We start from the raw sequence: 13,152 nt of genomic DNA, 5'->3' as shown, positions 1-13,152 counted from the left end.
TCGATAATTTAAGCATACATGCGTGTTTAAAATTTTCCATTTGGTTCTCTCATTTAGGTACGGTGAGCCAAAATTAACCGGCGCGATACTAAACACAACCCAAGCAAATAACTAAATAATTACTGTAAAAAAAAATATGTAGAAACAATGTAGTGAAGTGTAAGTGCATAATATGAAATAAATAATTACTAGAAATCGAGAAATTGCAAGATAAAATTTGCAAAATTTTCAACTTTAAATGCAAATATCTCGAAAACTATATGTTTGCGGCGGCATATTTTCTTAATCTAGGGCATCAGTCCTATCCAACCATACCACTTTTAATCTCGGAATCGTGGGATGGTAAACTGAAGTTTACCCCTTCCTCTTTCCAACGGTACCTTCAGATCGTGGCGCCAAAGAAATCGGAATTGTGCCAAATTTTTTAACTTTTAATAGTGAATATTTTAAAAAATATGAGTTCTTATATTATTTTTCGATATTCCTAATCTGGAGAAGCTCCCCTATCCGCACACACCCCATTCATATATATAGACGCGTCGTAATTTAATAGAAAACGGTGTGTGTAAACTTTATTGGTCCATTGTAGGTGTAGATATGTATATAAATTTTCTTGATCTGCAAAATTATCTCTTTCCATATACCTACACTAATGTTAACCCTCTTATAGTAATATATAATCTACAAATGTATATAGATTTACCGGATTCATCATTAATTTCTCCAATTTCAGTCTCTGCAAATCAGTTGCTGTCTTTATAACAGCTCGAGTTTTTACTATCTCTTCAGGTTCCATTGTAAACGATTCAATAATTGTTGAGGCACTACATGGGTGAATCATGTTTACCACAACATAACAGGGTATCTCGACAGCAAAAATTTATTGTAGATTAATTCGGCTATTACACGAAGCAACTTTTGTTGCTGATTCTCGGGCAATTTTCTTTTGCTGTTGCCAATTGCATTCACACGAGCAACTTGTCTTGCGCAACTCTGTTCGAGTTTTTTTCTCATTCTTTTTCACTTTACTTTAACCCATTGTCAACTCTTTACTTTAACCCATTGTCGTTTCCTTTTCCTTATAGGTATTTGAGCCATTCTATCACATATATTAATCAGTTCTGTCAATTAAGAACACGTTTTATTTATATTTCAAAATTAAAACAAAGTTTATATAACAGATATTCACTACCGTCTGAATCAATTTGTACGGCTTGCTCCATACATTTCACAATATCTTTAATTAATTCGATATTTTCGTCATACTCCATTTTCTAAAATATTTATATTATATTATGTATATTTGTAAACATATTTGCAAATTACGTACCAAAAGATGAAATTAAATTTTTTAAATATATTCAAAATATTAATTTCAAAATAATATACGCAAATGCAACTATGTACTACGAAAGAAAGAACACGAATGCAGAAAAACGTCGCAGCGAACTGTTACGAATAAGAACACAAAGCGAGTTACTGAACACTGGAACCTCTGCCCGATTCTCCTCTCCTCGTCGCCCCTTCGCCAATAAACCAAAAGTTGCAGCAACAAAAGTTGCTTCTTGTAATAAGGAACTTAGTGCTGCACATATTGCATTTGGAAACTCCATATTGCTTATGGAATGCAATATATTGAATACTAATTGGTTTGCCATATATTGAAAGTAATAACCTGCCACTTCAGGAGTGTGACAGATCAGTTTTCATTCTTACGAAAATCGAAGAGGCAACACCTCCCACTTTCATTTCGAAAATATTAAATTTAGTAGAGCGAGTGTTAATATGGTTGTGTTAAATTATGAAAATAAATAGCATATTTTTTATTATTAGCATTTAGTATTGTTAATTTGCGGAAAAAGTATCATTTTTTTATTTTTCACATAGATTTTTTCCATCCAAACATATAAAATTTATAATATTACATATATTTAAATTAATAAGACAAGACTGAGTATACCGAATTTAATGCATTCAATGAAAAAGGATTTCCTCAATATAATAAATGCCTGCTCTCAATATATTTAAGATCAAATATTTTCGACTTCATGTTTGTATGTCAAATTACGGTATTTAAAACTCCATTTTTATTAAAATTCGTGAACGTTTTCGTGGGAAAAAATCTTGTGTGTTTTTTCCATGTAAAATCTGTCAAACGGGAACACATTGAAAACTACTTGAAAACTTACATTCCCCTCATTATAATCGGTGCCTGCTTTAATTTAATAGAATTTATTGGAAGACACATTTTGCCGGCAATAAATTGTCCATTGATATTTGTTTACATTCATATGCAAATACAGCTGTCACTTGATATTCTCATATTACGCGGATTCTCTTGCTCTAGCAAAAACTTTGCACGGTGCATGAATTGCATAATTTTCATCTATAAAAAATATCAGACCAAAATCCATAAAACCCATGTTTATTTTCGTGTCGTCATATATCACTAGATTCTGCAATGGGTGCTTTTTTGGTCTTGCATAATTCGGTATAGGATTTTTGCATTTTGTGTCATCGTGCAATCTTGCAAGAGCAAGATAATCCCCCTATTAATAGTAGTCAGTGAAAACTCATCGAAAACACACATTGTCGGTCCGATCGACTTAGATTCCACAACCCACAAAATTGTTTTCAAAACGTTTTCAATGTCGGTCCGAATATAGTATTAGACTCAGTATATATCAGGGATAATGGGATGCCCAACTCCTCTCTCACTGGAAGTTGCTAAACGTCAAAACCTACCGAACTTTGACAGTTGACTGGATTGAGTAGGTTTTGACGTTTTGCAATTGGAATGACTGGAACGGCCAGATTGAAATTATACCAAAAATATTTATTATAATATATAAATATATAACGGAGGAATTTATTGCCGCCGTTCAAGATCGCTAATAAAAATTTAAAACAATAAAAATCAAAGAGAATGCGAAATTTAAATATATATCATGAAACGTTTTGTAATTTGATGCATAATAGAATTAATATTCTATTACAAATGATTAAAAACATTTATTAATTKAGARCTRACAGGCTTAATTCACCTTATTAAGTATTGAAATATCGAAAGTCAGTTGTTTTAATATACCATAAAATCCTAAAAAAGGAATTAAGTAGTTTCGCCATATATTAAAAGTCCAATATATAATAATTTGCAATCGTAATAAATGTTGGGTATGTTAATTTAAAATGTCCAAAAATTCTTATTTGGTGCGATCTGGCCATAATGGAAAATGTTATAAAAAACGCTTATTTTGAGGCGCTCTCACACTGGAATAAGTTGGGCATCCCATTATCCCTGGTATATATATTAATAAACCTTTGGTTTGTTTACATACGTATACTCAACTCTAGAAAATCTTAGGGTGTTGTGTAACACTTCTTTTTACTACTTTCATGGTAATCAGGTTGTTGTGTTAGCATTTAAGCTACATATAAATTTTAAATTTTGATGATCAACACTTTAAAAGATATTAAATAATGCAAGTGTTTACGTTATTTAAATGATTATATTGAATTACTTTCCATATCTGTTCAATTTTATTTGGATATCACTTGTTCTTTAATGTTAATTCAGCTGTTTTTTTTTGCAATTTTAAGCACGCTTCAAGTATTTCTAAATTTTTGGATGCAGTAATAATAAGGTTTATTATTAAAACCAAATAAGTGTTGTTGCTGAAATAAAGTAAGATTAAGGTAAGATGTATAAATATATTAGAAATATGTCGAAGTTTTTAATAAGTTTTTGTTTACAAAAAATTGCCGAAATCTTGCTTGTGCAGATGTGCGTCAGCTGAATCCTTCTATACATTTTTATATATACATATTTTGTAACTATTCTTATATATATACCGTTTCTATCCGTTTGGCTGAAGTCCTGGCTGTAAGTCGGTGTACAGAGATAAACCTCCACCGCAACTATCCCAACGAGCGTATAGCTATACTCAGCGATGGTCAAGCGGCACTGAAAGCGATCTCCTCCTACGAGATCAAATCGCTTTTGGTGCAGGAGTGCAGAGAACGATTGAACAACCTTATGCGTCATGCCAAGCTGCTAGTTGGGGGGTATACCCAAAAAAGATTTAAATCGTTAATCAACCTCCCAAGAAACAAACTCAGGATCCTGGTTGCATTCTATACCTCCCACTGCAAGCTGAAAAGGCACTTAACTAATATGGGCCTATCATCGGCGCCAACTGTCGGTTTTGCGGCAGGGACCCTGAAACCCCGGAGCACCTGCTAATAGACTGCATTGCAGTCTGTAGGCGMAGGTCGAAGGCCCTTGGAGCCATGTTTCCGGATAGGGATCACATCGCCTCGCTAGCACCCAGCAAAATACTGGACTTTGTCAATATACTGGGGCTAAGCGAGTCCCTGTGAGTTAGGAGAGGGCACAATAGACCTATGGTCGCAGTGCATTCCTCAGTTATGTATCTATCTATCTATCTATCCGTTTTATCGTAAATAGTATACGGATCAGAATTAGAACGATGTCCAAAAAATCCCGCTTGAAATGTCTAAATATCTTCTTTCTTCTTCTTTCTAAATTAAAGTTATTGGTAGTAGTCCTTCAACCGTTACAAACCGTTTTATTTTTTCTGTCTGTTAATTGTAAACAAATATCATTCAGAAGAAAACTCACCATTGAGGAATCTAAAAACATTGCTGCATTTTATTAATAAGAACTCACCACATAAAGAATATCTGACTATCAGTAAATGATATTTTTATGGGCGAAACATGACACACTATGGCGTTTAAATCAAATATTAGTAAATATATGTCATTAATAAATAATTTTCTTTTCTTACTACCTTTATACAGCACTGCGTTGCTACCTCTGAAAATCCAAGATGGCTGTTATTCACTGTACTGTATATACTGCGGTATTAGATTCGCATGCAAATAGAGCACCTGCTGCGTGTCAAGGAACGTTTTCCTGATAATATATACAGGATGTATAAAAATCTTAATAGTATAAGTAACATTAAGATATATGTAAACAAACAAATTATCAACTAGTTATAAGTAAAAACACTAGTAGTATAAATAGAAGTAAAAACCCTGTAATAAGTTTGTTTTAAGAGTATTAATAAATAGGGCACATCACGTTCCAGCTCAAAAATATTTCTTTTGACTTACTTTTACTTTTTGTAAAAATGAACTTGCGATAAAGGCCCAACCAGTAATTGATTGGTAGAGATGCCAGCCCAGCTCTGTTCTACCTACGAAGTATCAGAAGATACGCTTAGCAGCCTCTTCGTGTTTCTTATGGCTATTTGCGTATTTATCTGCGCAAGTTTTGCTGTGGAATGCAATATCGATCAGTGACTGATAGTTAGTTTGGCCCATGCCGTCACAGTTCTCAGTTCTACAATTAACTTGCTGGCCAGCTTCCAATGGTATACTATTTGGTTTACAGTTTGGGTTTATAGTCTATTCCTTAAGAAGTGCCTCAATGTACTGTTTACTTTCGTGTTCAGATTTCTCCTTCTCTCTCGATTTCCATACAGGGAAAATGTTTTATTTGACCGCTGTTTTGACCTCTGCCCGAAGTCTCTCAAGAAGATCAACATGCAATAGCCAAGTGCCATTTTTATCAATGTGCTATTAGCGCACTACGCCACTCTATTTAGCTATGGAGTGTGCGGAACTGTAAACGGTCTCTGGATACCACTGTTGACCAAAGCCTATTCAAAAGCATCACGTAAATATTGACGACCGCTATCGCTTTCTAGCACTTTCTGTTTTACCGCCCTGATTTTCTACGAGTTCTTGAAATTGGTCTAAAACTTCATGTATCTAGATCGTCGGTACAAAATACAGTGCTGCACCAATTAGTTCTCTATTCATTGGACCGCAAATATATAAGTCTAGAACTTCTATTGCGCGTTTGCTGAAATTTTAGTGTCCGAATCTATTGGGTCACAAATGCGTCGAGAACACTTAAACGGTAAAGCATTTAATAATAGAACATACTTTCAAACGTAAATAAATTTTACGTTTTTTGCTTTGAGTGTAACAGTACCATCACTCTAAATTATTTTTGCTTTGTTTTTCTATATACCAGGTGTGTTCAAAAAGTATCGCAAATTTTGAATTTTCGCGCTTTACGTATATTCGAATTTCGAATTTTTTATGGCGTTATGTTGGTACTCATGTCTCTCACTTATGCCGACAGGCTCGGCCATTTTSAATGTTCATTTAATTGTTGACAGCTGCTTTGCTTGCACGTGTTTTGGATCGTCTTAGATTTTTACCTATTCAAAAAAATGGATCAAAGAACCTGTATAAAATTTTGCGTGACGACGAAATTAAGTGCGCGAATGCATTCCGAATGTTGACTGTTGCGTACGGAGAAACAACTTTTATCGGTGGTACAAAATGCTCTCAGAAGGCCGAGAAGATGTGACAAAAATTGGCTTTTGCACCACGATAACGCCCCTGCTCACAAATCGTTGCTTGTGCGCGACTTTTTGGCTAAAAACAACACACTAATGATGCCGCAGTCACCGTATTCCCCAGATATGGCCCAGTGTGACTTTTTCTTGTTCTCTAAACTGGAGAGGCCCGTGAAAGGGCGACGTTACGCTTCTCTTGACGAGATAAAGATGGCAGCGAAGGAGGAGCTGAAGAAGATAAAAAAAAAATTATTTTTTGAAGTGCTTCGAAGAAGTGCTTCTCATGGGTATTACTTTGAAGGGGACAAAATAGATATTCATGAATAAATAAATAATTTTTGAAAAACACAAAATTCGCAATTCTTTTTGAACACACCTCGTATACAGCACATTAAACAGTTTGATTACACACTCACGCCATTTCATGTGTCAGTTCAACGACCTTCACTTTGGATAAGACTGTTGTCTGCAAAAAGTTAATGCTCTTTACCTTTTGTTTTTCTTTGTATTGCCTTTTTGCATTGCCTATCGTATCGGTTACATTTTTCCTTATGAATAAGACTATTGAAGTTCTTATTTTATTTGTTTCATTAAATTTGATTTGAAAGTTACACGTTTATACATAAGAGTTGTATTTTTACTTTATATTTTGAATAACTATCTTGGATGATCGTTCAAATATTAGTATATATATATGTAAAGTGCAAACTAAGCTTTCCTTACAATAACTTTAACAAATGTTTAGTATTGATTAATCTTTAAATATTTGCATTTGTATAAAAATTACAAACTAGTTTTTTATACAATAATTTTTATTTTTTTTTTTTTTATATAAAAGCATATAAAACAAAAGATTTCAAGCTAATATGAAGAAATCTTCGAATTTCAAGAACCAGAAGAAACCCTTTAATTAAATTCCAATAAATAAAGAATAAATTCCTGTTCAACATACAAATATACAACATTGTACTTTGCTACAGTCACAAGTCTCTAAATTTGAGATTTTCAATTAGAGAAAGTTTGTGTGACTTGACACAAAAATATCTTAATGGAAGACAAATAGATCTGTCATATTTTGTTATTTAGAAATAAATATTTTTCTTTTTCTTCTTTATTGGCGTGGACACCGGTTACGCTGTTATAGCCGAGTTAACAACAGCGCGCCAGTCGTTCCTTCTTTTCTCAAATTGGCGCTAATTGAAGATTCCAAGCGAAGACTGGTCCTTCTCCACCTGGCCTTTCCAACGGAGTAGAGGTCATCCTCTTCCTCTGGTTCCCCCGACAGGTACTGCGTCTAATACTTGTCTGGAATATTTCGTCAATTCGTACAACACTACCTAGCCAGAGTAGCCGTTGTCTTTTAATTCGCTGAACTATGTCAATGTCGTCATATATCTCATGCAACTCATCGTTCCATCGAATGCGCTATTCGAAGTGGCCAATGCGCAAAGGACCATAAATCTTTCGCAGAACTTTTCTCTTGAAAACACGTAACGTTGACTCATCAGATGTTGTCATCATCTATTTCTCTGCACCATATAGCAGGAATTATGAGTGATTTGTAGAGTTTGGTTTTTGTTCGTTGAGCGAGGACTTTACTTTTCAATTCCCTACTCAGTCCGAAATAGCACCTGTTTTTAAGAGTTCTTCAGCGTTGGATTTCGAGGCTGACATTGTTATTGGTGTTGATACTGGTTCAAGATAGAGGAAATTATCTACGACTTCATAGTTATGACGTGAGAGTCAAGTCTCTTATGCGACGACTGTCTATTTGATGATAGGAAATATTTCGTCTTGCCCTCGTTCACTATCTGGTCGCTTCCTTATCCAGTCTAGAAAAAGCAGAACTAACGGTGCGGATATTGAGGCCGATGATATCAATATACCGCAACAGATGTACACTCCTATAGAAGATTGTACCTGCTCGATTAAGTTCTGCAGCTGTAATAGGGAGTCGCCTTATCTGAATTCTCGTGTGGTATCGCGGAGAGGTATTTTCCATAACAGATGGAGCATTGGGTATTGCTCAATGTCTGTTTACACAGCCGTATTAGTTTTGCGAGGATACCAAATTCAGATATAGCGGCATAAAGGCAGCTCCTTTTGAAATCGACGAAAAGGTGGTGTGTGTCGATTCTCTTTTCGGGAGTCTTTTCCAATATTTGGCGCATTGTGAATTTGATTTTCCAGGTCTAAAGCCACACTGATAAGGTCCAATCAGTTTGTTGACGGTGGGCATTAATCTTTCACACAATACGCTCGATAGAACCTTATATGCAATGTTGAGGAGGCTTATCCCACGGTAGTTGGCGCAGATTGTGGGGTCTCCTTTTTTGTGGATTGACGTCCCACAATTCCCTTATACCGAGTAGTTGACGAGTGCTCTCAGAGAGCAGGAGTGCAAGCCGAGTAGAAAATCGTTCGGCTGTCTGTTGTGATTGCAGCTTCTCGACGTCGAACCTTCCGTGTGTTTGATGGCGTGCATTTTTTGCTGCATAGAGGCGGATGCGAATCTTAGCTGCAACTAGGTAGTGGTTCGAGTCGATGTTAGTACCTCGAAGCACACGCACATCTAAAACATTACAGACGTGTCTTCCGTCCACCACAACATGATCGATCTGGTTGGTGGTTTTTCGATCCGGAGACAGCCAGGTAGCTTGATTAATCTTCTTATGCTGGAATCTAGTACTACAGATAACCATGTTTCGGGCCCCGGCGAAGTCGATCAGCCTCAACCCATTTGGGGATGTTTCCTCGTGGAGGCTGAATATACCGACCGTAGTGCCAAAGATACCTTCTTTGCCCACCCTGGCGTTAAAGTCGCCAAGCCCGATTTTGACATCGTGGTGGGAGCAGCTCTCATAAGTGCGTTCCAAGCACTAATAAAAGGCATCTTTACTCACATCGTCCTTCTCTTCCGTCGACGCGTGGGCGCAAATCCGCGATATGTTGCAGAACCTCGCTTTGATGCGGATTGTGGCTAKACGTTCATTCACCGGATTGAATGATAGTACTCGGCGACGGAGTCTCTCTCCCACCACGAATCCCACACCAAACTTGCGCTCCTTTATATGGCCACTGTAGTAAATGCCATGAGTAGGTCTTTTCTCTGTCCTTGTCCCGTCCATCGCATTTCTTGGACATCACCGCCAGTCAGCCTTTATTTTCACGAGAACATCAACCAACTGGGCAGCGGCACACACCCAATTAATGGACCGGACATTCCAGGTGCATGCCCTCGAATCATAGGGGGTCTCTCAACCGAGGCTGTTGAAAATTTTTCATTGGGGGGGTTTTTTTACGTGGTGGGTCCCAAACCCAGCGCACAACCCTATGTTGGGGATATTTCGCCTTCAAACCAATGTTCTTAGGTTACCCAGAGGATACTTGGTCAAAGAGCGGAAGTCGTGAGCTGCTTGAGTCATATGTAAAAGAATCGTTTCTGGGCACTCCCAAGTGAATGGCGATTAGAGAACTTTCCTCACTTGCGTGAACTTCTACACATGACTCCATCCTCCAAAAGGCGTACTGCACTTGTGAATTTCTGCGCTTACATGGTAAGAATTTGAAGTATATGCATGGTGCAAAGTTATGTCATATATGTGTATATGATAGTTTCATATTGCTGTGGTAAAGCAGCAAAATACGAGCTGTCTGCGCATGCGAGAGAAGAATGTCATTGATGAGAGAGAAGAAGGGGTCATAAGGACTAAATATATATATATATTTGTTGTGAAAGTTCTAGAAATTCAATCGATTTCTAATATATTCTTGCAATAGAGAGAGAATGAAAAGCTAATATATAAAATTGAAAGCACTGCCATTAGTATCCTGATATAAATATTCATATATATTTTTTATTTAATCCTGAAAAGGGCAGTTTATTTAATTGAAATTTACTAATTAAAATTTGGTTTTTTTATGAGGTGATTTTGAAAACGCTACGCAGGAGCAAGTGAAATTTCGTGCTGAAAAGCTAGATGTTTACTACGGACGGTTTATAGAACAGTTAGAACAGAGCACTACACATGCCGGTGCATATGACGGCATTTTAGTTTTAATGGAGCTGTGCTATTTTACAGCAGAAGCCCTCTTGTCTACTCAAGCCAAGGAACTAACCCCACCGCCGACTCTACCAACCTATGACGGTACAAGTAAATATGTCTTATCAACAACATGATTTAAAAAATGGAAACTTTGATGGCATATTAATGATGTGGTCTTTGCTTCGTGATCGGTTTTCTGCTGCTATACATGAAAATAATAATATTTCATTAGCTTTTAAATTTTCTTACTTAAAAAGCAGCTGGTTGGTAGAGCTGCACAAAAACTAGGTGAATGGCAATTTACTGGTGATAATTATATTATATAGAGGCTCAATCAGTAGTCCAGTCATTATAGTAAGTTCACCTCGGAATTCGAGGTACCCAGTCGTAAGTCTGTAAATATTGTATATTGACACCCTAAAAAATGTCTCAAAATCTACATATGTCAGATACACCCTACACCCTACCATATGTAGGTTTTGAGACAACTTTTAGGGTGTCAATATACAATATTTTCCGACTTACAGCTGGGTATCTCGAATTCCGAGATTCTTACCTAATTTATGCTTAAATGACTGGACTATCTTTAAATAATGATCGAAGCACATATGATAAACATGAACGTACAAGAAGAGATAATTTACATGTATTGCCTCTAGTGGTGATCATCCTCTATGGTTGGAAGCAAATAGTAAGATTTTCGGACCAGGTTGAGCGCTACTAGACTGTGGTGCACAACCAAACTTCATAGCCCCTAGTCCCGTTGAAAAATATCAGTTGTCAATCTTACTAAAATCACGGGGTTAGTCGACGTTCGGTACAGAAGATAAGCCCGTGGTTTGAATAAAATGGGTACATTGAGGAAGAATTTTTCGTTCTACCAAAATAAAACAATTGGCAATCAATGTTACCAAGTACTGATTGTACGTTGAAACCAACATCAGTAAAAGCTGCCATACACCATTTGCTGATCCACAATACATATATGGATACATATAGTGATACTCAATGTGAAAACTTTTACAAAGATTTTAATCATTCACCCATGAGATACAGAGCAGTATCGATACAAGGTGTCTTACTTCTGTTGTACAAGCATTACAAATTTGGTGAGTTGAGATTTTGACAACTTGATACTGTATGTTCGTCTTCTAAAAGATCTGAAGAATAAGAAAAGGTAGTTGTTTCAATTCCATTGAGGCAAAATATTGGTGAGATTGTAAGCTAAAGAGAAATAGTATTGCCACTATTTATGGGTTTGGAGAGATATAAAGAAACAATATATTGACTGTATGGAGAACATGACCGCATCCTTGTGTCACATTGAAATTCTGAGTAGTTTTCGATGATAGCTGCCGTACAGATAGAGACATTTCTCTGAATAAAAGGCAAATGCTTGGTGAAAAGTTTCAGCATGATTTGGCGGATATTGCTCACCATAGACACCACATTCGTACACAGCTCAACTCACCACACCCTTACACCAAACCACTCAACAAAAACGATGGAAATCGGAATGATAAATTCAATTCGTTATACACAATTCGCATATCAACGTTTTTACAATATATTCGATCCCACGCGTCACCTCAGTCGATCACTCAGCGGTCCGGTTTGCGACTTATGTCCCCCCCGCTCCGAACACCTCTCATCGTGTTCCAAACATGAATTAATATTTTGTTATAAGAATTAAATAAACATTAAATTAAGTGATTATATATTTTCAATAAGTGAGCAGCATAAACAAAGTTAAACAAGTTAACGGAGGCCTAAAACTTAAGCACATTAAAAGAAAACAAAAACAAATATTCGCAAAACAAACAAAACATAGCCACTAAATATAAAGCATAAAAAACTACAAGACATTCCCATAGCCATCAGACAACTTTTGGAATGGAGAAAGAAATTGGGAAAAAACACTTATACATACCTACATTACTTAAAACGCCCCTTGGGGAAAAACAAAGTGAGCGCATTAATTTCATTTCTTCTAAATCTATTTTAATGCACCTATGTATGTACAAATACGGATTTACATATATAAAATCTGTAATTAAAAATCCGTTTTAACAGCTCAATAAAACGGTTACCAAACCTATAAGATCCAAGTTTTATTTACAGAAAAAGCCGATAAAAGTGTGGTATAATATACCAATATCTAAATATTTATAAACTAAAATAAAATAATTATCGAATACCTACATACTGTATATATGTCAAACTTATCTTTGTGTATTCGAAAACAACCATTTAACAAACACAGAAAACAACTAATATTCAAGCATTTACTTGCGAAAATTTGCTGGCAATACCCCTTCTGCTTAAGGGAACCTGTTTTAAAGGTTTCAAAACATCCATTTTTTGAGGATTTTCTTGGGATTGAAAAGAATAATTGATTAAAGCGAAATTTCTAGGATTTATAGTTATATATTTAAACATGATTCAAAAATTTTTTGGATTGAAATCTTTGATATTCTGCTTTTGGGAAGCAATTGTCCAATGTATCTAGCATTTTGTCGGACGACGGCCAGGTGGTCGCAATTCCTATTCAAAGAGATTCATATTTTTATACTCTCGCAACAAAGTTGCTAAAGAGAGCATTATAGTTTTGTTCACATAACGGTTGTTTGTACGTCCTAAAGTGATCAGGGTGACGAGTAGAGTTGAAATCCGGATGTCTGTCTGTCCGTCCGTCCGTCTGTCCG

At 36.0% G+C, this 13,152-nt stretch overlaps 1 protein-coding gene across 1 annotated transcript in view; it reads right to left on the bottom strand.

The window, feature by feature from the left end:
- The window catches only part of LOC108970350 (PRKR-interacting protein 1 homolog), a 43,356-nt gene extending 42,482 nt beyond the window's left edge, over window positions 1-874 (bottom strand). The window contains exon 1 of the mRNA XM_018935682.1: window positions 704-874. Within this exon, the coding sequence (XP_018791227.1) occupies window positions 704-841 (138 nt within the window). The 5' untranslated portion in view covers window positions 842-874. The remainder of the gene's footprint in view (window positions 1-703) is intronic.
- Window positions 875-13,152: the final 12,278 nt, after the last annotated feature.

This window comes from Bactrocera latifrons, unplaced genomic scaffold (assembly GCF_001853355.1).
Source record: "Bactrocera latifrons isolate USDA-ARS-PBARC rearing strain unplaced genomic scaffold, ASM185335v1 scaffold_1065, whole genome shotgun sequence".
NCBI lineage: Eukaryota > Metazoa > Arthropoda > Insecta > Diptera > Tephritidae > Bactrocera > Bactrocera latifrons.
The sequence above is the reverse complement of the archived record's forward strand: the minus strand, read 5'-3'. Positions and strand labels throughout refer to the sequence as shown.